Source organism: Rhodnius prolixus, unplaced genomic scaffold (assembly GCF_049639745.1).
Source record: "Rhodnius prolixus isolate KJV_2025 unplaced genomic scaffold, Rpr scaffold_10, whole genome shotgun sequence".
NCBI classification, from domain to species: Eukaryota; Metazoa; Arthropoda; class Insecta; order Hemiptera; family Reduviidae; genus Rhodnius; species Rhodnius prolixus.
The window spans coordinates 10,781,712-10,808,867 of NW_027411615.1; the positions used below are offsets into that span (position 1 = coordinate 10,781,712).

The window sequence follows — 27,156 nt, forward strand, 5'->3', positions numbered from 1 at the left end:
CATGAAATTAAATCGTAAGTCCAAATCAGGAATAAAACCTAGTATCACGGTACCAGGTAGCTTTGCGAGCCTCGCAATTAAACGTTGAATGAACTTTCAACTAGTTGTATAATTTAAAGTTATAATAATACAAACAAGTTCCTTATAACTGAAAAGATGGTTCTAAGAACCATTCAGCGTATTCTAGTTTCATTCGTAAATAAGATGTTTTCATGCGTGATTTTTCAAGTCTGCAAAAATTTAGGGACCTCTTAATCCAATGTTAAACTGCAATTTCATTACCATTTCTATTAATATTAACCTACTTTTATCTTCTGCGAAAAACAGTGATTTTAAACACATGCTGCATTGTCTTCTAATTTTTTGCCAGTAAGAATGACCAATAATAATATATTTCGCTGGTAACGCGTAACTATTTATTACATACTAGGAAATCTAAGATTAGAAAAGAAATAGTAGTAATAAAAACTGCATTTTAATTTTGTTTTAACTAAAATTTTATAACTTTGAAGAGATTGAAAGGCCAAAGCATGTGCTAATTTTATGGTTAGGTTTGTCTTTACATTGTAAAGTTTACAGTTACTTCTAATCTCTCTGGAAGGAAATATTTAAATTATAATCATTGTATAAAAATTTTTACTTATGTAAATTTTACAACCATATGAAACACCAGTTTAGATAATCAAATAAATGCTGGGGTTAATTACGAATTAATTATATTTATTTTTTAAATGAAACCATTAATCTACTTTTATCGTTTTATCGTTTTATTAATAGACAAACTATAAGATATCTTCTCGCGTCATTTTTGCTGAAGGTTGTTCTTATGTAAGATGTAATTAGTTTATCTCATTATTCAATTGAAAACTTTTAATTCATGAAATAAATTCTTTTAAAAGATTGAAAATTTTCATTTTTAATTGGCTATATAAAATCTTTTTTTACTTCGTTATTGAGGCTTCTTCCTTTAAAAATTTATCATTAACATTTATATGCTCATGAGAAATTTTTCATCCATAATTTTCTGTTTTTACACCGTGTGGTTTTTTCCTGAAATGGAAATTTCTTGAATTCCTTCAGTAGAAAACGTGAATTTATCTTTGAATTATCTTTATAATTAAATAATCATTGCAATGAATGCTTCCTTCATCTTCTGACTCCTAATCTTTATAGAACTTTTTTCCACAGCATTCCACTATTAGCTGATTACTTAAGCTGATTCTTTCTCCTAAGGCCTACCTTATCTTTCAATTTTTTTTTTTTTTTTTTTTGGAATCCTGATGGGTCAATCGAATCTTCTCATTGCTTCTTATACACCCAATCTCATTTTCGTACAATAAGATATAAAAAAAAACCATCTCATTTACTTTTTTTCACTTATTTCTAATATAGAATATATAGAATTTTTCACTTATTTCTAACTTCTACAATGAAATTTATAATGAATTACTAAAATTACTGCTAAAAATTTATAATTTCAGGCAATTTTTATTTCTACAAAACTTTAGAAGAACTTAAGAAGTAGAGCATTCGGAAGAAGTTTTACCGGCGCCTTTTGGTTTTCTCCAATGGTTAAGTGATTTGTCTAGTTTTTCACGTAATTTCTAATTTGTTGAAAATTAAATTAAAGAGGATTATTCTTGACGAAAGATGAGTTTTATCAATTTGAAACAAAAAAAGAGGCGTTCTACCGAAGCGACATCATGATAGCTGGAATTCTTAAGCTTACACCAAGATTTTCTGTGGACTAGTGTAGTTGGAAGTACCTTGAAACGTTTTACATCAGAAGGTAATACATTTTCTAGAGTAGCTCTCCAACACATCGAAGAAATTTTAATTTCTTCAAACAAGTCAGTTTATTTTATGTCAATTGATGCAAAATCAAATTCCCGATCCAAATCCTTACAATGTTAAGTGGATACTTCCTTCCTTTGATTTTGACGGCGGTATTAATGTAAATACATCCAATTAAAATTTGGGGAAAATAGATTAAACCTTAATAATATTTTGTCATAAATTACTAATTTTAACATCTTTTGAGCACGATTGTTTCGCTGCCTAGGCTAGGACGACTCAGGTAAAGTTTGTCAACGACTTAAAACAATGTTTATCAAAATTTCAAAATCCGATGCTTGAAAAAGCGAAAACGTTTATACTGAAATATTGCATAATCGTATACAATATACTCCCCAAAATATTTTTGCTTTCTCTTTCTGTAATTTTTAACACAAATACAACGTCTTAAGTTGATTTTTTTTCCAGCTATCACTATTTTTTTTTTAAATTGGTTTAATCATTGCGAATGTGCAGATTTATTCGATTTTATTAAATTTTGTTAGAAAGATTTTCTGAGAACAATTTTTCCACTGAAAAAAGAATGAGATAGGGGTTAAGTTTCACACCGTCACTTATGTACATACACTGGGCCAAAAAAGTCTGTGAACACTAACCTAAATTTTATTACTTTTATTATTATCTTATTAGAAACTTCTTTTATTTTCAGATGAAATATACTATTCGATAGAGAGAAACCAGAGTTTTTCATTTTATATTCAATCTTTTATTTTTGTTCAGCAGGAATATCACAATTAAATGTTTAACAAAACAACACCCCAAACGAATGCAAAAAAAGTCTGTGAACACTTTGCAGAAATAAATCATTGTTACACATTGTACGTGAATTATAAATTTTAAAAACTTGTAGGACCTCCTATGTTCCTAATCACTTCCAACAAACGAGCTTTCATCGATCCTAATAATTTTGTGGTCGTCAATGTTGGAATTTTATCCCACTCTTCTAAAATAGCGTTTTTTAGTTGTTCACGGTTTCTTATTCCTCGTTTATTTATTTCGCGGCTGATTTCATCCCACAAATGTTCTATTGGGTTAAGGTCTGGCATTTGTGGAGGGGTGTTTAGGCGCCAGAGTGTATTATTTAAAAGCCATTCCCGAGTTTTTGGTGCGGTATGTTTCGGGTCATTGTCTTGTTGGAAGACAAACGTTCCCTCCAACCCTAATTTTTTTGAATTTTCTTTTAAATTGCGTCTTAATATATCCACATACACATATTGGTCCATCATACCATTAATTAGATCTAACTTGCCCACTCCTTTAGCACTCATGCACCCCACACCAGAATGTTGCCTCCCCCATGCTTAAAAGTAGGCTTCATATTTTTCATTTTCATAGCTTCATTTCTTTTTTGCCACACTTTTTGTCGTCAATCAGACCCACATACATTGAATTTCGACTCATCTGAAAAGATTACGGTTTCCCAGAAACTAGAAGGCTTAGAAACATATTCTTTCGCGAAATCCAATCGGCGGTTACTATTTATTTTATTGATTAAAGGTTTTTTCCTCGGGACACGACCGCAATAATCGTATTCATGTAATTTATTTCTAATTGTATGTGGTGTTACGCTTACACATAACCACTTGATAATTCTTGACTGATTTTTTGAGCGCTTGTCCTGGGTTCTTCTCGAACAGACTTCAGAATTTGCAGTTTATGAAAGGAATTAAGTTTTGGTGGCCGTCCACTGCGTGGCCTACTAATCACATTTCCGTACTTTTTAATTATATTATGCACCGTTGAAGGGTTTTTTTGAACTATCTTCCCTATTTCTCGAATACTTTTTCTTTCATTTCGCAACGTCACAATAAGTTCTCGAATTGGTCTGGGAACTTCCATATTAGTGGTTAAATATGTACTAATTAGATTATTTATTCACAAAACTGACTGTAGTGGTTTCTACAATACAATAGAGAACTTTGAAACTTTATTCAATCGTTTTTCTGTTTGTTATCTTAATGTTTTTACATATTTATACAGCTGTTCACAGACTTTTTTTGCATTCGTTTGGGGTGTTGTTTTGTTAAACATTTAATTGTGATATTCCTGCTGAACAAAAATAAAAGATTGAATATAAAATGAAAAACTCTGGTTTCTCTCTATCGAATAGTATATTTCATTTGAAAATAAAAGAAGTTTCTAATAAGATAATAATAAAAGTAATAAAATTTAGGTTAGTGTTCACAGACTTTTTTGGCCCAGTGTATGTGTATTGAGCGGTTTCATTATCTTATTTTATTAACTGAAAATAAATATTTAAGTTAAATTATAAATTAGTAAAAAGTCCATTGAGCAGAAGTGCCACTTTATTGCGAATTATATGTATTTTTTAAACGATTTTTTTTTTTTTGCAAAAATAGTTCGTAGAAAATTTTATTACGCGAATTGCGGAAGGTCAGTCTTGTAGTTTCACATCGGACCTCATTTCTCGCCCAAAATGGTTTCAAAAAATTTCTTTCCTAAACTGAGCTAGGAGAAAGTTTGAGAATATTTGTACCAGATTTTATATTATCATTTTATTAACATTTCCAATGGTATTATAACATTAAGAAAATATGCCAAAAATTCTTTCCTCGCTGCTTTCTAAGTTTTTCTTTCATGTTACTCATTTATAAAAGTATGATAAATATTTCAAATATTAATCAAAAAATGTGTGTTATAATGAAAATATTGTATCTATAATACACTCTATTTTAACCTTGAATTCGACATAAAAATAGATTTTCAAGAGATGTTTAAAACCGTGATTAGTAGTGTTTAATTTTTAATTTGAATTTCGCGGGATTAATCTATGGAATTTATTTTTATTTTAATGTCTTTAAATTTTGACATTAACATATAATTAATTATCACTTTTTAGCTTCAAAAGTTATGGAGGCTAACATTTGTATTTGATGTAATCAGTTTAATGACTTTGAGTTTGACGATTGGAACTTCAGTCTTCTGTAATTTAGTAAGCAAGCATGTGTATAGAAGAGAGGAAGGTCTGGTTGCGGCATATATAACTTTGTGAATTTACTTATTTTATAGCCTTTCGTTTATCTTGTACTGTATGCAATAAAAGGTTAGTATTTATTTTTTAAATTCTGTGCCAGTTTTTAGGTGACTAGCGTGTAGAACCGTGTATTCTACCATTAAGTGATCCATAAGTTCACCGCTAATGGTAATGTTAACAGTTGTGATAATGTACTTTTAAAACTAATTTTAAATAGAAATAAAACGGAAGAGTTGCATTAAATAATAATTGGCAACATTCATACATAGAAATTTTATGACTTACACTTCTTATATATAGTTTGTATCTTCACTTTCCCCAACCTAAACGTGTGATTAAACAATTAGTTTTTTTCATTAAAAGCCTCAATGAGATGTAAACTTCTTTATTTTGTAAGGCACATTAGGAACAATTTAAATTTGCTTCTGGAATTATAAAAATTTATAAAAATTATTTTTATATTTCAGCTAGGATTCAAAGTTTAAGATTAATGCATGTTCTTTTTTTATTTCGCTTCATGCCTTTTCATTTCTCCAGTGTCCAACTTACTAATTTCAGCTGCCTTTACCTTCGTTGGGTTGATTTCTATATGATGTTACCCGTTCAGGTTATAGTCATCAAAACTCAGTCATCACACATTTTTTATTAAGTGAGATTAGCTGGAATGTGAGTTATTAGGGTCTGATTGGTGTAAGTTTCGTTGTCTTGTGTGTAGTTAGCACCGTTGATATAAACCCAATCAAATTATTACTGAATAGAATGGAATAATTTATAAAATGTAATTTAAATTTGCTGGCAGCTCTGTTAAAATAATTTTTTTGAAAAGTTGGGCAGTGTACTTTTAAGTTTGTTAAATGAACAATTTTAATTCTTTGCAAGCAATTTGTTCTATATTTTTATTTAATTTTTTTTTTAAATCTTGGTCGCTTTAATTATTGTCTTCTTTAGAATTATCTCCTCTTCTGCTATTTTGGGACTAGTATTTATAAGACTTACTTTATCCAATCTAATGTATCAATAATCCTATTGTAACCCATGCTTTACAGGTTACGGGTTATGGAAGACAAGCTCAGAATTAATGGTGCCGGTAGTTGGGACAAGGTTGCTATATTGGATGCAGGTGCACAATATGGCAAATTAATTGATCGAAAGGTTCGAGAATTATGTGTGGAAACAGAAATTCTACCACTTGACACCCCAGCGTTTAATTTAAAAGAAAAAGGATATAAGTAAGAGTGCTTTTTAAAAAATATATTATCTACATAAAATATTATTTAATTGGAAATATAATTAATTTAGGTTCTTTCTCTACTTTTTCCAACATCGTTCGCTATCAGCGATGCACATTTTTATTTAAATAATAGGTGGACAGTAGTACGACATTATTAAAAGTAATTCCTATGGAGTGTGAAGTATTTCAAATGGGCAATTAGTGACATTAGGATTTTTTTTAAAAAATAAAACTCATTTCATTGGAAAAATTTGTGCTTATAATATCCCCAAAGATGTGAAAAATATATTTTTGCTGAGTTATTTAACTCCTATAATTCGAGAGTTCTTGTCTGTATGGATATTTCTATAAAAATCTATTCTTTGAAAAGTGAAGAAAACTATCACAAAATAACTCTATGAAGAGAATCAATTTCAAGAAATTCTTCTTGTTCTAAAAATTACAAGAATATGCCCACTTTTCCAATCTCTATACATTCCCCTGAAAGATTATGTCCTTACATTGTAATTTAATTGGTATGCCTAATACTACATTGTTCAGCACTAATGTTTTCTTAAATATGTGTTCTATTTTCAGGGCAATTATTATATCAGGTGGACCTAACTCAGTTTATGCAGAAGATGCACCGCGATACGATGCAGATATATTTAGAATAGGATTACCAGTTCTAGGTTGGGAATTAATGTTACTTGTCAGAATCAGAATTTCTTTTATGTTCTTCCATAGTATACAGTGATTCAAATTTGCGGATTTGGCTTTTCATTTTAGGTATTTGCTATGGGATGCAAATGATGAATAAAGAGTTTGGAGGCCAGGTAATAAGGAAAGATGTTAGAGAAGATGGACAATTCACTGTAGATATTGATCAAAAGTGTATTCTTTTTAAGTAAGAATTTAATTAATATTTCTTGTGAATAATAAACTTAATAGTACAAAAGTGAAAAAATAATTGAACGTTTTAGAGGTTTAGAGAAAAGCCAAAGTGTTTTATTAACTCATGGCGACAGTATTGATAAAGTAGCTGAGTCTTTCAAGATTGCTGCTCATTCTGGTAATTTAGTGGCAGGAATAGCCAATGATAAGTTGAGGTTATATGGACTTCAGTTTCATCCCGAGGTAAAATAATTTATATTTTCCTAAAAATAGAAATTGTTATTCGTTTGTATTGTGCAGCACTAAGTTTGATCATTTTTTTTTTTTTTTAACAGGTGGAATTAACAACAAATGGTAAAGCAATGCTGCATTCATTTCTGTTTGAAGTGTCAGGCTTGACAGGAAATTATACCCTACAGAGTAGGGAACTTGAATGTATAAAATATATTCAAGAAGCTGTTGGTAAAAGTAAAGTTCTAGTAAGTAATATACTATCTTTTTCTGTTCTATTGCAAAAGCACCCTAATTTATAATGGCAGCATTGGAGCAGGCAGAATTCTAAACATTTATACACTTTTTTTTATATTATTAGTTACTAGTTAGCGGTGGAGTAGATTCTGCGGTTTGTGCAGCACTACTACACAAGGCGCTGCCAAAAGAGCAAGTTATAGCTCTGCATATAGATAATGGATTCATGAGGAAAGGGGAAAGTGCTAAAGTAGAACAATCTCTCAACAAACTGGGAATAGATCTGAAAGGTAAAACATTCTAATTGGTGACTAATTTTCACCAATGCATTGATATTTTAGAATTTTAATTAATTTCTGTGTAACCTTAAGCTTTTACTAATGCTTAAATGCATTTAAAATATATATTGAAACAAATAGGTATTTTAAAATAATGGCGATCTAGGGGTAAAGTACACAAAGTGATGAGGTACTGTAATATTTCAGACTTTAGTAATGTTTAATGCTTATATATTTATCCAAGGCTAGGTTCTATATTAATGAAACCTATTATGAATTTTGTGAAAACAATCTTTGCCTCATTTGTAACTCTTTTTTCTCCAGATTCAGTTGTTCATTTCGTTTTTTGAATGTTACCCATTAGAAGTCCATTTTCTCAACTCGTACTATTCTTCAAATGAATCTAAAAATGATAACCTTCTCAAGTTGTTAGATATAAATAGTGTGAATCAAATTAATGATATTTACAGTTTTATGTAACAAGCTCTGAAGCTCAGAAGTTCTTTGCTCTTAGGGTGATAACTGCTGAGTAATTTACGAGTATGTTTAACTAATTAAGCTATTTTTCACTTAAGCTATTGACACTTATGTCAATGAATTATTTTTTAGTTTTCCACTTTTTTACCTCATAAAGAATAGTTTCCTTTTTTTTATTACCGTATTAATGAAATGTTATTTTATTTTTTATTTATTTTACTTTATTTTACTTTATTTTTATTTTTTACTGTTTGTGCATTTTTGTTACAACTCCCAGCTAAAGGTATTTACCTATAAGTTTGTTAGTAAATAAATAAATAATAATATTTCAAACATTGTTGCAGTAATTAATGCATCGAAACAATTCATGTATGGAACAACTACCTTGCCAGCAGATAAAAACGATCCAACGTCTAGAACAACCGTTACTAAGATGTTATGCATGACCTCGAATCCAGAAGAAAAACGAAAAATTATTGGAGACATATTTATTGAGGCAATTGTTTTAATCTTAAATTTATTTTTAATTCAGTTTTAGTATAAAAGAAAAAAAACTGTTCGTCTAAATTATTAAAATATTGCAGGTGGCCAACGATGTAATAGCTGACATGAAGTTAAGTGTAGAAGAAGTAGTTTTAGCACAAGGAACATTAAGACCAGATTTAATTGAATCTGCATCTCATCTTGCCTCTAATAAAGCGCACGTAATCAAGACACATCATAATGACTCACAACTTGTGCGAACTCTTCGAGATTCAGGAAGAGTTGTGGAACCTCTTAAAGATTTTCACAAAGATGAGGTAATTTTTACACAAAATGAATTTACTCGTTAAGAATATTTTTTAATATCTAGCTTATTTGGGACGCTCGAAGCCGAGTTGATAACTTTCCAAGGGAGGGCATTTTTTTCCTAAAGAGTTGTAGTTATATTTAGGACTTACTGGGCATTTTTATAGGTACGCATGTTGGGACAAGATGTAGGCCTTCCAGCGGATATTGTGAAGAGGCATCCATTTCCTGGTCCTGGCCTTGCAATAAGAGTACTTTGCGGAGACGAACCATACATGGAAAGGGATTTTTCTGAAACCCAAGTTCTCGTCAAAATCATTGTAGAATATGATCAGATGTTACAAAAGGTTAGCTTTAAAAAAAGGTTTATACCATTCTTTTTCAACATATTCTTTAAATAATTTTTTGTATTGCTACTTGTTTTTAGAATCATGCGCTTTTAAATCGTGTAGAAAATGCTACAAGTGAAGAGGAAAGGCTTCAGCTTCGTAAAGTTTCTAGTAAACAACACCTGGCCGCTACAGTCCTTCCTATAAGAAGTGTTGGAGTGCAGGTAATATTGGAATATTCTTGTTTTTGTTATAAACTACTACAATTTAATTCAATAAATAAATATTTATACATAGGGAGACTGCAGAAGTTACAATTACGTAGTAGGAATTTCTAGCGAAAAGGATCCAGATTGGCAAGATCTAATAATTCTTTCAAAATTGATACCAAGAGTATGTCATAACGTTAATCGTGTTTGCTACATTGGAGGTGGACTAGTGAAAGATCCCGTACAGGATATTACGCCTACTTATTTGACTACCCATGTTCTTGCTACAGTGAGACAGGCGGATCATCTAGCTACTCAGGTAAGTACTCTCAATTATTGTAGTAAAACTTTATTTTATAACTTTTAATGATTTTTCTATTTGGTCATATCAAGCATATTTTCGGCATTCTCTAAGAATTAAGCTAAATATATTTTAGATACTTATCGAGGAATCTGTGGGAAAGAAGGCGTATTCGCTTTTGAAGAACGAAATTAAAACTCCATCCAAGAGGTACTAATCTGAATTGGAATCTAGGATTCCTAAATCCTGGAAAAATTACGCTTAGGCCAATCAGACTCAAATCAGTTCTGTGCCATTCAAGATTGCCTGGGTAGAAGAAGTTGATAACTTCTACCTTGAGTACGGCTCCAGCTTGCTGAGCGCTATACTGTGGGAATCGTTTGTATGCATAACAGAAACTTCTGCTGGGAGATGGAATAGAGATATCTCGGAAAATTTTAATTATTGTTATATAGGGAAGGGATTACAAAAGTTTAGTCTCATTGTATTGATTGCCTGTGCTATCGGTTGTTTGACTGTACTGAAGTGGGAGGCCATTTGCGGTCAGCTCCTTTGATTGATAAAGAGATTATCATTCAACACGGTGCCGGCCTCCACAATAAGTTCTCTCACTACAGATAACACTTGAATTCGTCATACATTTAACAGTATTAGCGCCTATAAAAAATGTAAGGAGAAGCCACCTCAAAAAAATTTAAAAATTTCTATCATATGTAAACTCTAAAAAAATATTCACTGAAATAAAATTTAAATTTTAAATACGAAAAACTTGTTATAATTTATGAACTTGTGATTCAGTCTTGTTGGGAGGCAGTGGGCGTACACTTACTTAACTGATAATCTAAATATTTGTTGTACAGAAAGACATTAAATGAAGCTACTAGATATGGTGCTTTTGATTTTACTATTCACAAATCTTAACTATATATAATTTTTCTTTCAGGTATTAAATAACAGCGAATATATGCGAAAGGTTTCACAAATGCCGGTCATTTTACTGCCGTTACACTTTGACAGAGATGCTGCCCTAAGAGCACCTTCTTGCCAACGATCCATTGTTATCCGCCCTTTTATAACACAAGATTTCATGACAGGAATACCTGCTGTTCCTGGTGTTCATATTCCTGTTGATGTAAGTATTCAGCATTTTATTATAATAAAATATAAGTATTATTAAGTTCGGCACTTCCGACGCCAACTGTAATAGCGGATCCTTGCGCCCAGTATTAGAAAATCTCTCAAGTGGAAAAAAGTCTGTGTGTGGGGGCTGTTTTTCGATCAGATTCGAACCCTACTTCCCTAGAAGGTGTACACTCTGTTATGTCTAAATCACTGTTAAAGAGTATTTTTTAAAGAAGATTATGTTAAGTAAGGCCGGATACGTGGAACGTTTTCTGTAATCGGAGATTTGTATTTTGGGTTTTTCTCTCAAGCATTTACGGCCTGGACACTCTGATTATCAACTATTTACTTTATGACTCATTTTATTCTTAATTTATTGTGAAAAAGAATTGTTTGGAGGCTCTTGTCTCTATAGAATAGGCCCCTTGCCATATGAAGAGTTGGCCTATGCTGGACAAGTTATGCGAAATATTATGGTATTTTTTGCAATTCACACATGTATATTCTGGATTTACAGAGGTCCTGAAAGTGATTGTATCGTAAACACCTTCTATACTTGATAACATATTAGTATTGAGGATAAATGATAAATGATAATTAGTTTTCTGAAGAGCGACATGGGGTTTATACGCGAAATGCTATTTCTGTCCTCATTATTGCTTTCAACAAGTATCTGGTGTTCCCGCGATCTTTTTCTGTACTTCTATTTTATATCATGAAAGTCTAACCACCTTCCTGGGATGTCTGGATTTATGATCTGTTATTATCTGTTATTTCTCCAAATAAACACAAAAGCTAAATAAATAATAATGTAACAACTATAAACGATTTTTTTTTTTTTAATTTATTAAGTTATCTACAATCTGTATATACATATACACAATAAGTAAATCAGGAAGTACAAGATTAATTGGTACGTGAAGAGCAGGAGGAGAGAAACTACCCTGTGGTAGCACTCTCTACGGGATATAATGATCTTTAGGTCTTCAGACCTCAAGGAAGAAGCGGGGCCACTGGCGATTCAGTCGGCGAGGAGGATAGTTAGAAGGATTGTCAGAGGAGGCGAGAGACAGTATAAGAGCATTGGAGCAGTTGGAGAGAGCAGTATGGAATTTTTGATATTTAATCTTTGCGAGTTGGTGTACGAAGGGGATGTTAAGGTCGTTGTGAAGAGTGAGGTTAGTCACGTAGAAAGGAGCGTCAGCTATCTGTCGGAGTAGTACTATAAACGATTACTTCCTTTTGCAACGCGGGGTTTCTTTTTCACTTCTTAAAGAATGTAGTTGTTGCACTTTAGTACTCTCACTTAGAAAATCAGCAGTTCAATTTTCTTTTACTTGTTTTATGTCTGCTTTAAGTGGGGGAAAAATTATTTTTCATTTTTGAATTGAAAGGAATAGTTATTTATTTAACAAGTGTGGAAAATACTTTACACTCGAGTTAAATATTATATTTTTTTCTGCAACCATTAGGGTTATTAACTGAAAGAAAAAAACTAAACAGGAATCACTAGAATCCATTTTAAATTTCTATAAGGTACTACTATAACCTTTTTAACTGTTATAATTAAAAATATCTAATTATTTATTAAAATATTATTTTTATTTCTATATTCCTTTCAATTTTTATTTTATTTTTTAACATTCGTTTTTTAATTATTTAGTTACGTTAAATAAGCTTATTAAAGTTTTACAGAAAATATTTATGTTAATAACAAAACTTCTTATATCAAGGAAGCACAATAAAGTTTTTCCACTCACTAGTGAGGAAAGTGACACTAATGGGAATTTTTCCCCACTAGTAAGGTAAAGTTGGGCATTAATTACACAGCTGATTTTAATTGAGTAATGAGAACATTCCTACACGGTTGCAGAAAAAATAGTTTTTTAACCTAGGTGTTTTTTTTTTTTTACCCTTTACATAATATCAATGTTATTTTTACAGATTGTTCAGAAAATGATGTCTGAAGTAGCGTCTATACCTGGCATATCGAGAGTGTTGTATGACTTAACAGCAAAACCTCCAGGAACAACTGAATGGGAGTGACTTAGAGTGGCACAAAACATTAAATGTAAATAACATGTGATTATGTTTTTAATATGAGATTTTTTGTTAACAATTACCTTTTTCGGGGAGGAAATGCTTGAGTTGTATTTAAAAAAAATTAAAATTTAAATAAATAAAAACCATTTTGTAAATGAAATTAAAATTAGACTCAGTAGCACTATGAATTTTTTGTAAAGAGTAAAAGTGTATGTTTAAATAATTATTGACAAGTGATTAAAAAAAAAAGAAAGAAAAAATTTAAATAAATTCTGGTTATATTTATTTTGTGCCCTAAGGGAGGCAGGTTTTTCATTGCGGGAGCACTTAAATTTCATTTTCTATTTTTTTTTTTACTTCTCTCAGTTTTAATGAATTATTTTGGCTTATAATAAGTTAGAAAAGGTACCCGTAAGATAGCTAGGTATACTGGTGGTAATCATAATGGAAGTTCTATTCAAGCATCGAGTAAGGCTGATTTTAGATTGTTGCTTTAATTTTAGATTTCATACTTAAATAAATGGTGTTGAAAAGTCTTTTCAAATATACGTATACATAAGCGCCATCAATCTTCTAGTGTACAATTTTGGAATTACATAGAAAAAATATATTTATTATAATTTTATTATTGCTTACCTTAATGTAACGGCTTTTATCAAAGTGAATGTTATACGATCAAGAGATTCGTCCTCCATTAAGAAACACAAATCCTATATTGCATTTCATAAATTTTGTATTTATTTATTTGTATGTAACATAACATAATAAGAAGATAAATTATTTAATCTCAGAGTGAACATAAGCTATAAAAAAAAAGTTGCTACTTTAAAAGACCGTGCATCACTAAATTGGCCGGTATTATTTTTGTTATAATTTTTTAACTTTTTTTTTTTTTTACTTTGTGATAAATTAATCAAATTTAAGATGTTTTATATAAATTTGTTCTGCTAAATTATTATTATTTATTTTTAGTCCCTTGAAGCCCCCCTTTATATATATATAATTTATGCTACTGTTTCAATTTTTTTCTTATAATTTTGGAAACGTAATTTCCTAATACATCATTTTCGTAGATTATTAATTTATTCTTTTTAAAAAGTGATGGTTCCTAAAAACAATGGTTTAAAGAAATAAGCATAAATATGTACATGAATTTTGACGAAAATTGCTTCTTGGTACAAAGGAATAAGTCACAACCGTTTCAGAGTGGGTAAATTAACTCATATGGTAAGAAAGTAACGTGATAAAATTAGTAAACTTAACACAAGAAAACATCAAGGGAAATTTGCCTTCTTTGTTTTTCTAATAATAAAAATGTTTTATGGGAGGGTGATTTGACAAAAGAAATAAACATGACTTAAAGGCATGACAGACACTGATTGTTCCATGATTAAACAAAAAACAAAATCTTTTCCAATGCTTGACATTTTCATGATTTTTTTTTTTTTTTTCTAAACGTCCCTGATATTCATTAATACTGTATTCCTAACTATGCAAAGGATTTCCTTGTAAAATAGAACAAAAGCAATAAAGGTAAGATAGTATTCAGTAGCATAAAAAAAAATTATTAACAGTTGATTAAGTGAAGTAATGATTCCTTCACATCCCTGTGAAGGTACTAGGTGTTTGTGAAGGACTTCAGGAGTCAGTCCTAAATGTTGGAATGGATTTCCATCACCGGAAAATGCATTTTTCCATGTTTTCAATTTTCCATGCAATTTTTCACGTATTCCATGAACTTAACTTTGCTAACTGAGATTTGTGCTCCAGAGCCCCTGATATTAATGATAAAAAACAAGTTTTTTCTTTCAAATAATTTTCAACAGGCTAAAAACAGGTAAAAGGGTTTCAAAATGGTTCTCAGCTTAGTAGCATTTCCTGAATTTTGAACCACCTGGCTTGCAGAAAGGCTTTTATGGACACAATGCGTATTAAAAGGTCTACTAGTCCAGCAGCACTTCTTTGTTGGTAGCCTTGGAAGAAGGTGGAAGTTATATTAAGACATCTTATTTTTTGAATAAATGCTTCTTGTCTTCGAGGTTTATTATTGGAAATGAAATATGTTAAGCTTGGGAATGTGCTTAGAGCTATCTAACTTATATTTTGCACTCTATGAATTCAATTGCTCTTTCAATTATTTATTTTATAAAATTGTGAAATATTGAAAAAATGAGGTGAGAATACAATACGAGTTGTCTCTTAAGGGAAAGTGAAAATTAAACAATTTTGTTTACAAAAATAGGAATCAGTGCAATAGTATTTAAATTTGTGTGCTTAGTATACATACTAAGTAATTTTATTACTTTATTGTTGTTTATTTGTCAGTGTTTATTGTTTCTGAAACTGTGCAATGCAGTTAATTGGTACAAAAACGAAGTATATTTTCTAAATAAAACGGTAACATTTAATAAATAAAATAGATTATCTCTTTATTAAAAATAGAATTCTACCGCATTCTGGACTTCCCTTCACATTGTACACCTTTTTCATAAGCCACAACGTAACACACCTAACAGCCATTGGAAGCCCAGTGGTACTTTTGGAAGGAAATAATTTATAATGGTGTTTACTACACTTAGATCTTAGCCAAAAGGCCGAGAAGCGATAATGTGGTATTTACGAAGTGGAAATTTTTCACAATTACTGATTCCTTATGCTTCTTTTTTTTTGAAAAAGAGAATTGTTGACTCTGTTTCGTTTAATAAACGTAGTAAAGTAATTTAAATAGAATAAATTTAATATTCAAACATAAATAAAAGACAATTAGAACTTCAATTATTCTTCAAACAATTTATATTTAAATATTTTTTTGAATGAAAGGATACAAACTTTTGAAACACAAAATTATGTAAACTAAAAGTTTAATATAATTTGGAAGATTTAGACATTTTATTTTGCTTATTTAAAAAACTCTGTTTGTAAATTCTTTTATAAATTTAGTATTGGGGGAAGGATATTTCCTATGAAATTAAACATTTTATGTGAACCTTTTCACAATGAAAATGATTATTTGTTAATTTACAAATAACATTCGTGACCATCAGTAGATGATAAACGAGAAAGAAATTAATCTGGGGGAAGATCTCTGGAGGTAAATATGAAAATAATCTTCGATACAACGGATTTCTTTGAACAAGAAAAGTGTTGCCATAGTTTTAAATCAAATTATTGTAACTATTAAAGGCTACCAAAACAATGTTATTTTTTTAATTTATAATAAAATATAAAACAGTCTCCTCATCCGATTTAGTAATTCAGGAAACATTTTGGAATATGAAGTTTTTATCGTTATAAAAGAATTTTATTATTTTGAATACAATTTCTAACGAGTTAATCGAAAAAAAAATTTACACATACATTTACACATGGTGTCACCAAAAACTATTGTATGAAAAGTAACTAACTCTACACACATTCACAGTATAAAGTTTGTATAAACAATCATTTTCAAGTAATTGACTATTTGCAACAGTAAATATTTTCTCATATATACTATTTATTAGACCTTCAATGAGTGCACTTACTTCTATTTACTCCTTATAAAATTTTATATTGCATCTACAACACATCATTTCTACTTAATATTATTAAATAATATGCGGAAAAAATAAATAAATATTATAAAAATAAATAAAAAAAAAATAAATAAATAAGTACAATTTGCCAAAAAAGTCTTTTTCCGAAATGTGATACTTTTAAGACACTGCATTTCAATTTCTAATTTAGATAATTATTATTTTTTCGTATTCCTTACAAAACATGTTTACAATGAATAAATTTATAATTTGTTTATTATATCCTGTTATTACATCCTGAAGGCGTTAAGTTATTTAGAATAACTTCTTTCTTATGCTTTTTCTAGACCAGTATCTAAAGACATCTTCTAACTAATGTTAAACACCTACAAAAGGACGCGTACAAGAAACATGCTTTAAGTATTCACTTGTTTCGATCACAGTTTTAACACAAAAATCCGGAATAAAAACTCAAACTTTCTGTATTTCTTATTTTTTGCTTTATTTATTAACCAATTTAATAATTTTTAAAATCAACTTATCATACAGGTTACTGATTTTTGACCGAGCTTATCTTAAATCATTTATAAAACACAATTTTTTGGAATTTTTCAGTCTATACCTAAACTACTTCTGAGAATAAGTGACCAACAGACTAAAGGGCCGTCCTAAAGATGTCACAAAATAAAGGAATATTTGGCATTTTCCCATCGATAAAAAAACCAAATTGTTTCTTCCCATAAATATTTGAAGAAACTTCTATGAGAAACTACTACAGTAGCTTAGTTATGTTCGTTTTACCAGCCCCCAAATTCATGCCATATTTTCTAACACCGAAAATTGCGTTCACTCACTCTTCCAGAGCAAAAACAAATTAGGATTGAGGTGTTCTAAAACGTTATTTCAAGCGAACTCAATTTCGAAGGTCTTATTTATTTTGCATAGAAACATAAATTCTTGGAAATTTTCAAGTTTTTCCAAATGTAAACAGTTACAATTCTTTCACAGCTCAAGTTACTTGTGATAGCATTTGACTGGCACGTCTTTTTTGGCAATAGATCAATAAAAAATAGTGTAATAAACTAAATGTACTTGAAATTGCAAATATCAGTTCTTCATCATATAACACATACACTATATAATAAGAGAACTTAAAACTCGACGTGTTTAGAAAAATCTTTTCTCTTTTAATAAAGTTTAACGAATCAATATGGAACTTCAATATGGGTTTTTAATAAAATAAATGAATAGACTCAATGGACCCATAAATACTTCTTATACAACAAACTTTTAATTAACTAGTTTGGTAAAAATAGTACTGTGTGCACTTATTTAAATTGATATGTCCCTTGAATTAAATATATTTGTATGTAAATGCTTTCAAAAATGCACCTTAATTTAGGCAGAGTCTCTTGGAGGAATAGGATTATACAACTCGGGCATAAAATGCTGATTCACAAGTATAAATATGTAAATATATGTGACCTAACGAAAGCAGTTAGAGTACTTCCAACACCAAAGGAATAATTTTACTTTCAGCTAAACGACAACTCGTTGTTAAATAGGAAGTTCTCTTCAATAAGCCAATCAGACAGAACAAGCTAATCTTTGTCGAGACGAAATTCTTCAATTATTAAATTATTTCAACGGTCAATAACATTCTGAGTTTTAGGTTGAGTAGATGGATTTAAAAAGCTATATTAACTCCTAAAAAATGGAAAAAAAGAACATTAATAATTACATAAAAGACGAAAGTTGAAGAAAGGGCTCCATGCTGAAACATCTATGCATCTGGCAAGATTCACTCTCACCCATCAGTCTCCTATCAGTAAGTTAAAGTTCTAGTTTCAATATTTTCTTTTTTGTAATTAGTCAATCAAAGCATTTCATTGGTAACGAAAATTCAGAAATCAGGGAATCATGTTAAAAACAAAATTTACCATTCTCAGCAACTACTAAAGTTTCTCCTGACTGATAATCACTGACTCCACTTGGCTCAGCATCGAACCTACTTGGAATCTGCACTGTAGATTGAAGACGTAGGCAGTAATTGGAAAGCGATAAGATAACTTTGACAACACAACAAGTTTTATAACAACTTATTATAACAAAAAGTTATTTTTAAAATCTGAGTCCCTTTAATCATTTTCTAATGCGATTAATAAATATCTCAATAGACTGAGCACCTAACAGCATCATGAATCTTTTAATCATCCGTATAGAAGTAATTGAATTGAGGAAATTCAGTTTCAAGCTTAGATAGGAAATTGTGATTATTTGCAGAATTATGAATGTTTGGTTTGTACTGGTAAAGATTGGTGAAGATATAAGGTAATTAAATTCCAAATCTAACCCCTGTTTTCAATTCAAAGTTTACAACTTATCTTCAATATTTACAGCCGAACTCACAGCCATTAATAAATGCCTAGCCCACATCTGGTCAGCGAATATTCAGTACGCTCTCTGAAAATTATAACAACCCAGTAGTGACCCTTCCTTTTTGATCCTAGACACTTATCTCTTCTATATAAAATAAATTATAACTGTAGATTAGAGTATCTGGTGTGGGTGAGAGCACACGAAAATTAGAAGGCCGATATACCAAGAAATACCCATAGTGCCACTAACAACATCAGACTTTGGACTCAGTAAACCATAGTTTACAGCACTTTCAGAAAACAGAGGATTTTACTATACAATGAGCAGACTGAGATTCAATCAGAACTACTCACCTCACTATTTGGTTCTTATTGGCATACAAATAGACCCCATATGCTCCTGCGATAAAAAAAATCCACTGCTGAAGCCAATCATATTATCTTGGCCTACAGTACAAGTACAAGAATGGTAGGGATCAACTGCGAAGGGCAGTATTACAGACGAACTGCCCACTTTCAACTAACTTCAACACTATACTGACTTACCCAAACATTTACCAGACGTATACAACTACATAAGGAAAAATAAAATTAAAATATAATGCACTATACTGACAACCATACTGACAATGATTTTTGAAACTACACATATTAACAGATAAACTACCCACTACTTAAAGGCAGACCACTGAATAATGGCTCTTGCTCTAACCAAAAGACCAAGAAAATAGAAAAAATTTATTAATTAAGAAAGCATCTCTTTCTTCAAGGCAAAAGTTTATAGGAATTGATTCAGTTGTACAAAAAATAACTAGGTAACCGAATTTAATTATAAAATAATTCCTTCAAACTCTCAATTAAAAATACAATCTCATTTCTTCAGTAAAAAAATAAAATTTGAATTTGCTGTTAAATAGAAAAAAAAAAATCTGATTACTCGATTGTATAAAAATTATATCATATATTTCCTTTTATATTTTAGAATAGAATGTTTTATATTCTAAATTTAAATCTTCAATAAGTACTCTACAGCATCCTCACAACTACATTTAAAAAAAATAGCTAATTTTTTGAAAATTAATTATAGGTCTCAAATAAAAATTTTGAACAATTTTTGCTTTCGAAAAACCATCTAATACAAGACATAGTTGTATCACAATATTTTAATATTTAATGCTTTTCATTTCGCAGCAGTATACAAAATGAAATGGTAATTTTTTTTCCTCTACTTCTCTAAATAATATTCTTAAAATTTGATTATGAAAATTTCACGACACATTTGGTTAGAACTAAACATTAGCTCATTATCATTAGCATTGAGGAAAATTCGAAGTATATGTTAAGATTTTACAGATACTTAAAACTACATTTTGTTTTAAAATTTTTATTTAATCTAAAAATCATCATCTGCCCTATCAAAAATATTCCAGTGTTTCCTTAGTGCAGAAGATGAAAGCAACTTTTTGATTTGAAAGGGTGCGATTCATTCAAAGTGCACCTTATGTGTAATGTGTGACTAGCAAAATACTTTTTAATATATCTACTATATCTACTTTTTAAAAAATTATTTACATAAATTAGACATAATCAACAACATATATAATAGATACAAGAATATAATACCGCACTTTTATTTATATAAATGTATATCATGTAAGAAATTACTAAATTTTCTCTCTAATACTTTTCTTTTTAACTTATAGTTTTGAAATCACAGATTTAAATTGTTTACAACTAAATTAACCTTTATTTACATTTAGCTCCAATTAAATATATATAATCTACCTACACAGTTGGTAACTTTTTATATTTTTAATTGTCAGTCCTACGACAACCTTAACAAAGCATCATTTTTTTTTGGTCCAATGTCATATTTTTTCTACAATCTGTGATTGTCTCTAAATTAAGAGATAAATTAACCATTTCAGAACAATTTTTAGGTTGTTTTATTTTTAATATACTGGCGGTACTTAAGTTTATACCAAGCTATCTCAACATGGTACATACCCTCACTTAAGAACGACATCGTTATAAATATGGCACAGTTTAATACAGAATATATTTGAAAAATTGTGGAAGCTACAAGTAAATAGAATGTAATTATTATTACAGCTGTCCAAAAGAACACTGACAAATGTAACGAATTACTAAGTGGTCTTGGCCAATAATTTACTCTTTGTGGTGTATCAAATTTACCATTTTTATAAAATTTAGTTAATGTTTCCTCTTTATGTTTCCATTTAAAGCAGAGCCATTTTCTTAAATCTTCTTCACTAACCGGCAATTCTTTAGCAGGATACCTGATTAAATATAATAACGATCAAATTCTATAAATATCTATTCAAGCTCTATAATAAAATTGGCTGAAGAAAGAGATTAGTTGGTTCATTTTGATGAACCTTAACATTTGGAACTACTTGGTATTTTTAAAAATAATAATTTTTTGACGATGAGGTTTTTCCAATGTTTACAGCTGTGCAAAATGAGCACCAGAAGACTTCGTGGATTGTGGTCCTCTGGCCTCAAACTGTACATTCCATGGCGCCACTGAAATTTAGCTAATTTGGATGCACTCTGTTTTGAAGGAGCATGGCGTGAGTGAGGCATTTATTGATTGGTGTTACCTGAAGATATTTACACAAAACGTCTCCTTGGCAGGGCATAAATTGAGCTGAGGATGATTTCATCTAATCACAGATGAACTGCCTTCTTAGTATTCATTAACAAATACTAGAGATAACTATGGAACTACTATGTCGGAAATGAAATTGAAGATAAAACACCATTTCCCTTGGGGAGAGCATTCTCTCAACTTAAACTATTCCTAAAATTTGGTGCCTACACGTCAAAAGATTTTGAGCCAAACTGAGCGGCCAGAGTTCTTGCTAAAAGCCCTTCCTATCTTGAATGTGAGGTTTTTCAGGAAGTCAATTGGTCTTGCGGACAGCTTCTTTCCTAGTGACGTCCTGTTTCTAGATCAGATTTGATACAAAGTGCGTTGGCTAGCATCTTATTGATGCAAACTTTATTGTTTCGTCCATTAAGATCGTTAAAAAAAAGGCATTGCTTAATAATAATAATAATAATAATAATAATAATAATAATAATAATAATAATAATAATATCAGATGGACGGATATGATATCGAACTTCTCTACAAAAATAAACAAGTTAAGGCAAGAGTGATGACAGAAATCTGGTGAGTACAGCAGGCAGCTAGAAGTAACTAGAAAGAAGAGAAAGTTATTACAAAATGATAAAAGCCAGGGAATGAAACAAAGAAGTAAATTAGAATAAATCTTCAAACAACCCCTCAAAGGGAATCGTAGGAAATTAAGAAAGGAGTTACATTAGAATCAAACAAGAAGAAGCACCAATGGCTTTAGGCAGAAATGATTCTAAATCCTTAATATGGTACGATGAATTATGGGAGAATCCAAAAGGCTGAAGGAAAACATGGGATTGTTGGTTAACAATCAACAACTTTTGTTTGGAACATTTTCCAAGCAATTACTTTATTAGAAATTTCTTACTTCTAACGCCATACATAATGTTGAAGAGTGAAGATTGTCAGCCTTTGAGGTGAAAGACGAATTAGTATGTCTTCGCTCTACTAAATCAATCAATAGTAGTGTGCTTGAACACATCAGACTAATTCGAAGGCCCCTTAATTGTGGTTTCTTAATTTCTAATTCAATTTTTGGCATAACTCCTAATTCTTTGCAATAATAAGCAATACAGAAAAAGTTGTGTTTCTTAGTTTTTTTTTTTCAATCAAACTTTTTGAGAGATATGTAAAAAGATTTATGCGCTCAACTCAGCCATTATTGATGAATGTCCATGCATCAAGTGTAATGTTGATGAAACCCGTCATGCTGTTACTGTATGCAAACATAGGATTGTTGGAAAGCGAATTGTTGTACCACCAAGAAGACTGATTCAAACCACTAAATCCTATCTCTAAATAACGAATTAAAGTTGAACGTAAACAAAAAATTGTTACCTTCTTATTTCAAAATGGACTTTTTCTGGATAAATTCCTTTCAATACATCGAATTCAGTTTCTGGTAATGTACCTGGATAACCAACGCTGAGATCATAAACTGAATCCAATTGTCCTCCTAAAAGTAACAAAATATAAGTTATAATTTGTTACTTTACCAACTTAGAAGTATCTTATTCTGATCAATGATTTGTTCACCTGATTTCATTTTATTAACTAGAAAAGTAAATCCTGTTGTTTTAGGATGTAAGACTTGGTAATAATGCTGAAGATTGTTATCATCAGCGTATTTGTTACTTCTTGAAATGCTTTTTTCTGTGAGATCAGTACCTTCCGGGAATATTAGAACCTACAAAATTTTTCTTTAGTATAGTTAAAAATCAAGATAACTAAATGTTTTTGTATAAAAAATAATATTTTTTTAAATAATACCTGGAAAGTATGATTTAATTTTTGTAAATATTCCAGCATTTCGCTAAGAAGATGTCGATCATACTCCCAACGACGATGAATGAAGAAAAATCCTGCCATTTGCATTACCCAACCTTTAATTAGAATATTTTTTTTTTTTTACTGTTTAAAATTGTTTTAACTGAACTGCTTACATCATAATTCACAATAAAATCCTTTCAATTTTGGAGTATTTTCACATCTAAATCTAATCGTGCATCAATTCTCTGACAATAATAGATAAAATCGTAGAACCTTTCAATTCCTGCCATTACTACTTTACTTTACATTCTTTCCCAAGTACAGTTTTGAGATAAACCCCAATAAAGCGATAAAATTGATTTTCCCATGCAACGATTTTAGTTTCGATAGTGAAAAAATTGATTAAACAATATCTTGTTTGATTTCAACGAAACTTCCACAGATTATAACCATGACGTTATAGACAAAATTTCATGAATTTCCATTTTCAAGATACAAGATTTGGAACATCCAATGACTAACTGATCCAAGCTGGAGGCAAACAGCAACTAGTTGTTATTATTATTATTTTTTATTTAAGGCGCATCAATTTCTGATGTCATTGGCGCCCGGAGCTCTTTTTCAGTGCACTGCGGCCTCCTGGCAACTCTCTAATACAACACTATCCACCAGCGGACAGTGAACTGTAAGAAATTCTAGGTCAAGAAAATCTAAGGACCAGCAGCGGGATTCGAACCGGGTACTTAGCGCTGCAATGCAGTATACGCTAACCACTAAGCTAGTGAATCTTTTTCCTAGCAACTAGTATAATAAATAGGTTTACACTAAACCAGTTTGGTTTTTCAATTCGAAAACCTGTTTTTCTTTTATTGATAATGTGTGTGGAAAGAGCTGTGCAATGTTTATAACAGAATCCATCTCTCAAAACTGTGCACACTACTCTGGTAACCTACTACTGCTACTCGGGTAAAACCAGATTCTAGAAAAAATAGTTTTTATCCAAGGTGCGTCAAAAGATAACTGAAGAATCGAAGCTCAGAAACACCATGTATTACAGACGATTATCAGAAGCAATTAGTGAAGGCAAAGAACAGAAATAACACCGCCCATCAGTATGTAGTAGATATGTTTTGCTTACCTGGACCAGGAGCATGTCTAATTGGAGCTTTCAGTACAAATTTTAGTCTATGAGCTGGAGTTATTGAACCGTAGTGCATTGCGGCCCATAAAAAATTCCAATCAAGCCTTGTTCTATGGTTCATAATCAAAACTGATTTTTCCCATGGTAGAATAAGATCACCATTTATAACGAATTCTGTGTCGAAAAGAATTTCCATTAGAGCCTGTTAAAACATTTTATATTAATTGCAAGAAAATGTTATTAGATAAATATTAAAATATATTGCATTTACATGGACTTTTTTTTAAATCATCCATTTACTTTTAATTTGAAACCATAAAATTTACCACAAGCTAATGTGATACTTGAATAAAATTACATTCAAGAAAATACTCCCACTTATTTTATCATGGTGTTGGAATTAGTGAAGAAGATCCATTAGACAAAAGGTGAAAAATACCATTGATCTTTTTTACTCCCACCCTTCTGTCCAGACCAAGGGTGATTGGGATCTTCGCCCAATTTTCTTTGCGAAAATAAGTTTAATTGTGGTTGGAATTAAATTTGGTTTCTGAATCCAAGGAATGTTATGAGTAAGGATCAATTATTAGCAGAAAGGTGGTTTATAACAGTCAATCACACTAGACTATATATTAAAAATTATTTTAAAAAATTTTAATAGTTGATAAAAATGGATTTCTTATTAAATAACGTATTTTGCAATGCCCTTTATAAAAATTAATCTTGTTTTTATTGGAAAAAAAAATATTATACGTAACTTTAATCGGAATGTTTGGTCCAAATAATTAGTACTTACGATTGGATATAGCTCCCAGGTAGCAAATATGAGATCCATGGCATATCTGTAGATTTGATTATTGATAAGCAATAAGGGTAACATTGGGCAGCACAACGACAGAAAGCCACACAATATGCTGAAGTACCAGAGACAGCAATAAACCAATCCTCTCCACTTGCTACCTCGCATGTTTTGTTTCTTTTTGGATTACTGCAAAAAAACAAAATGTATTTCAAGTAATTCTATTTGATCCACTACTTTATCCAAATCGACAGAAAAAGAAACTTATTAATGTGAACCATTCCTCTGAGATTTGTATAATGCAGGGTCACAAAGGTCTTTAAATTAAGCATACTGCTTGTTTAAAGTATATAAAGTTACAGTATATAACTTGAATAATATTTGTCGCTTTACTACAAAGTTAAGTTAGATGTATAAGAAATAAACTAGGCTTACCTTAAGCCCGGAAATTTGCCCCCAGCTGTTTTACACCAAGTAACTAATGGACGAGCCTGTTGATTGTGAATTGTTCTGTATGTTTATTAAAAATAAACACTAATAACAGCAGAGAACTTATGTTGAAGATAGGAACAATTTATTAATGGATGGATACAGATATTATGTAGATTAAATTAGCACAAAAATGTTTTGTATCAGAATGAGTACGACATGTGTGTGTATAAGAGTAGGGTAAACTGAGCCAAGGGTTCCTTATTGATCCAGCATCCCTGGGTCCAGTCTATGACTACCACTTTTACACGAACTCTCTCTTTGAACTTACTACGGACCACTTTTAATAAAACCACCTCTACGATTTTATTAATGGGTTGATTGAAAATAGTTACTGACCGACCTAAATATAAACTAGGTTTTCTACCTCTTTATTCTAGGCCAATTTATAAGGTTTCTTTTAACTGGATTTAAATTTATCTAATACAGTTTGATTAAAAGTAACACTTCTTTCATAAAAAATAAATGTTATTTTTCAAACTTTTTTAAAATAGGAAAAAAAGTGTAATTTTTTCTGGACATTTCAAATACATAAATCTCTTTTTTTGTGGGCTCCGAAATACTAATTAAACATGATATTATTTAAAAAGAAAAAATCTATGTATAGATACATATTTTTATTCATTAAATTTGAAATCAAAATAATAAAGTTATTGATAGTGCCTTTATTGGCTCTGTGAAAATGACAAATTAAATACGCTTAAAAAGTAAATTTCATTTTTCTGGTTATTCAAATTTTCAGTGACCTACACACTATAAAAATCAGTAAAACTATAAACGATAATTAAAATGAGAAGTCTGTTGATACTTAATTAATAAGAATCATAATATTCGACCTGAGAGATACCATGAGAACGATAATTACTTATTTTGTAAGATAAAGTAAAACCTCCGTACTTTACCAAAACTCTCCGTAATTTCTGTAGAATCAATCCTTTTATAGTAAAATCCTAGTACGTTTAAAAATGTATAAATATTCTGCAAATGTTTTTAAATGGTAACTACATATTGTTGGCTGTAATCAACGTCTATACTTGTTGAAAGGGAAAGCCTTTTAATACCCATTGAAGTTTATAAAGTAGTCCCTATGTAGATGAAATTGACCAGCACCTTCAGAAACAATTTTTACGTCCCCTTCAGAAAAAAAATGTGGCTACTCAAAATCGAGGGAAGTTAAAACAAAAATGAAATTTTAATTACCTCCTTGCTGTCATTTTAGCTATTAATTTAAGAAATTGTTTTACTTCTGAGCCAATGGATCTGTTGGTCTTTTATCATCTTACAATACACAGTAAAAACTAAACAATACTTCATTTTGAATAGTAATAAAGGCCCTGTAACAGCAAAACAAAAATGAACTAATTTTTAAGTCCTTAATACATAAATCAGATCATCGTTAGTTGGGGTAATAGAATTCAGTAAGGAGGACA

General features: G+C 30.3%; 2 protein-coding genes across 9 annotated transcripts; one reads left to right on the top strand and one right to left on the bottom strand.

The window, feature by feature from the left end:
- Positions 1 to 4,744: 4,744 nt before the first annotated feature.
- Positions 4,745 to 13,921, top strand: bur (GMP synthase burgundy). 2 transcript variants are annotated; one of them, XM_074133382.1, is made up of 14 exons: positions 4,745 to 4,918; positions 5,896 to 6,078; positions 6,657 to 6,751; positions 6,849 to 6,966; positions 7,043 to 7,196; positions 7,289 to 7,432; positions 7,546 to 7,711; positions 8,521 to 8,672; positions 8,761 to 8,976; positions 9,133 to 9,312; positions 9,393 to 9,518; positions 9,592 to 9,822; positions 10,748 to 10,936; positions 12,871 to 13,921. In XM_074133382.1, exons 2-14 carry the CDS (start codon positions 5,906 to 5,908, stop codon positions 12,970 to 12,972), a joined length of 2,046 nt encoding a protein of 681 aa, XP_073989483.1. In that variant the 5' UTR covers positions 4,745 to 4,918; positions 5,896 to 5,905; the 3' UTR covers positions 12,973 to 13,921. The 2 variants fall into 2 exon arrangements, with proteins under 2 accessions (XP_073989483.1, XP_073989484.1); XM_074133383.1 differs by having other exon boundaries at positions 4,780 to 5,017.
- Positions 13,812 to 27,156, bottom strand: LOC141456958 (lysocardiolipin acyltransferase 1-like). Of its 7 annotated transcripts, none has more exons than XM_074133391.1 (9): positions 26,927 to 27,156; positions 26,629 to 26,860; positions 25,673 to 25,728; positions 25,235 to 25,426; positions 24,436 to 24,640; positions 23,298 to 23,410; positions 23,064 to 23,214; positions 22,866 to 22,983; positions 13,812 to 21,162 (listed from the first exon to the last, which is right to left on the bottom strand). In XM_074133391.1, the coding sequence occupies exons 4-9, from the start codon at positions 25,403 to 25,405 to the stop codon at positions 20,799 to 20,801; spliced, it is 1,122 nt and encodes a 373-aa protein (XP_073989492.1). In that variant the 5' UTR covers positions 25,406 to 25,426; positions 25,673 to 25,728; positions 26,629 to 26,860; positions 26,927 to 27,156; the 3' UTR covers positions 13,812 to 20,798. The 7 variants fall into 7 exon arrangements, with proteins under 7 accessions (XP_073989492.1, XP_073989491.1, XP_073989495.1 ...); XM_074133390.1 differs by having other exon boundaries at positions 26,624 to 26,860; XM_074133394.1 differs by lacking the exon at positions 25,673 to 25,728 and having other exon boundaries at positions 26,624 to 26,860.

Bases quoted from the DNA above. Each gene is read 5' to 3' on its own strand.
- LOC141456958 (XM_074133391.1), bottom strand. From the start codon at position 25,405: ATGCGAGGTAGCAAGTGGAGAGGATTGGTTTATTGCTGTCTCTGGTAC. The intron at 23,411-24,435 runs GTAAGCAAAACA...TTCTAATTAAAG, and splicing joins TAGACATGCTCCTGGTCCAG to GTTGGGTAATGCAAATGGCA. The intron at 21,163-22,865 runs GTAACAATTTTT...ATATTTAATCAG, and splicing joins GTCCATTTTGAAATAAGAAG to GTATCCTGCTAAAGAATTGC.
- bur (XM_074133382.1), top strand. From the start codon at position 5,906: ATGGAAGACAAGCTCAGAATTAATGGTGCCGGTAGTTGGGACAAGGTT. The intron at 6,752-6,848 runs GTTGGGAATTAA...TTTTCATTTTAG, and splicing joins AATAGGATTACCAGTTCTAG to GTATTTGCTATGGGATGCAA. The intron at 10,937-12,870 runs GTAAGTATTCAG...TTATTTTTACAG, and splicing joins GTGTTCATATTCCTGTTGAT to ATTGTTCAGAAAATGATGTC.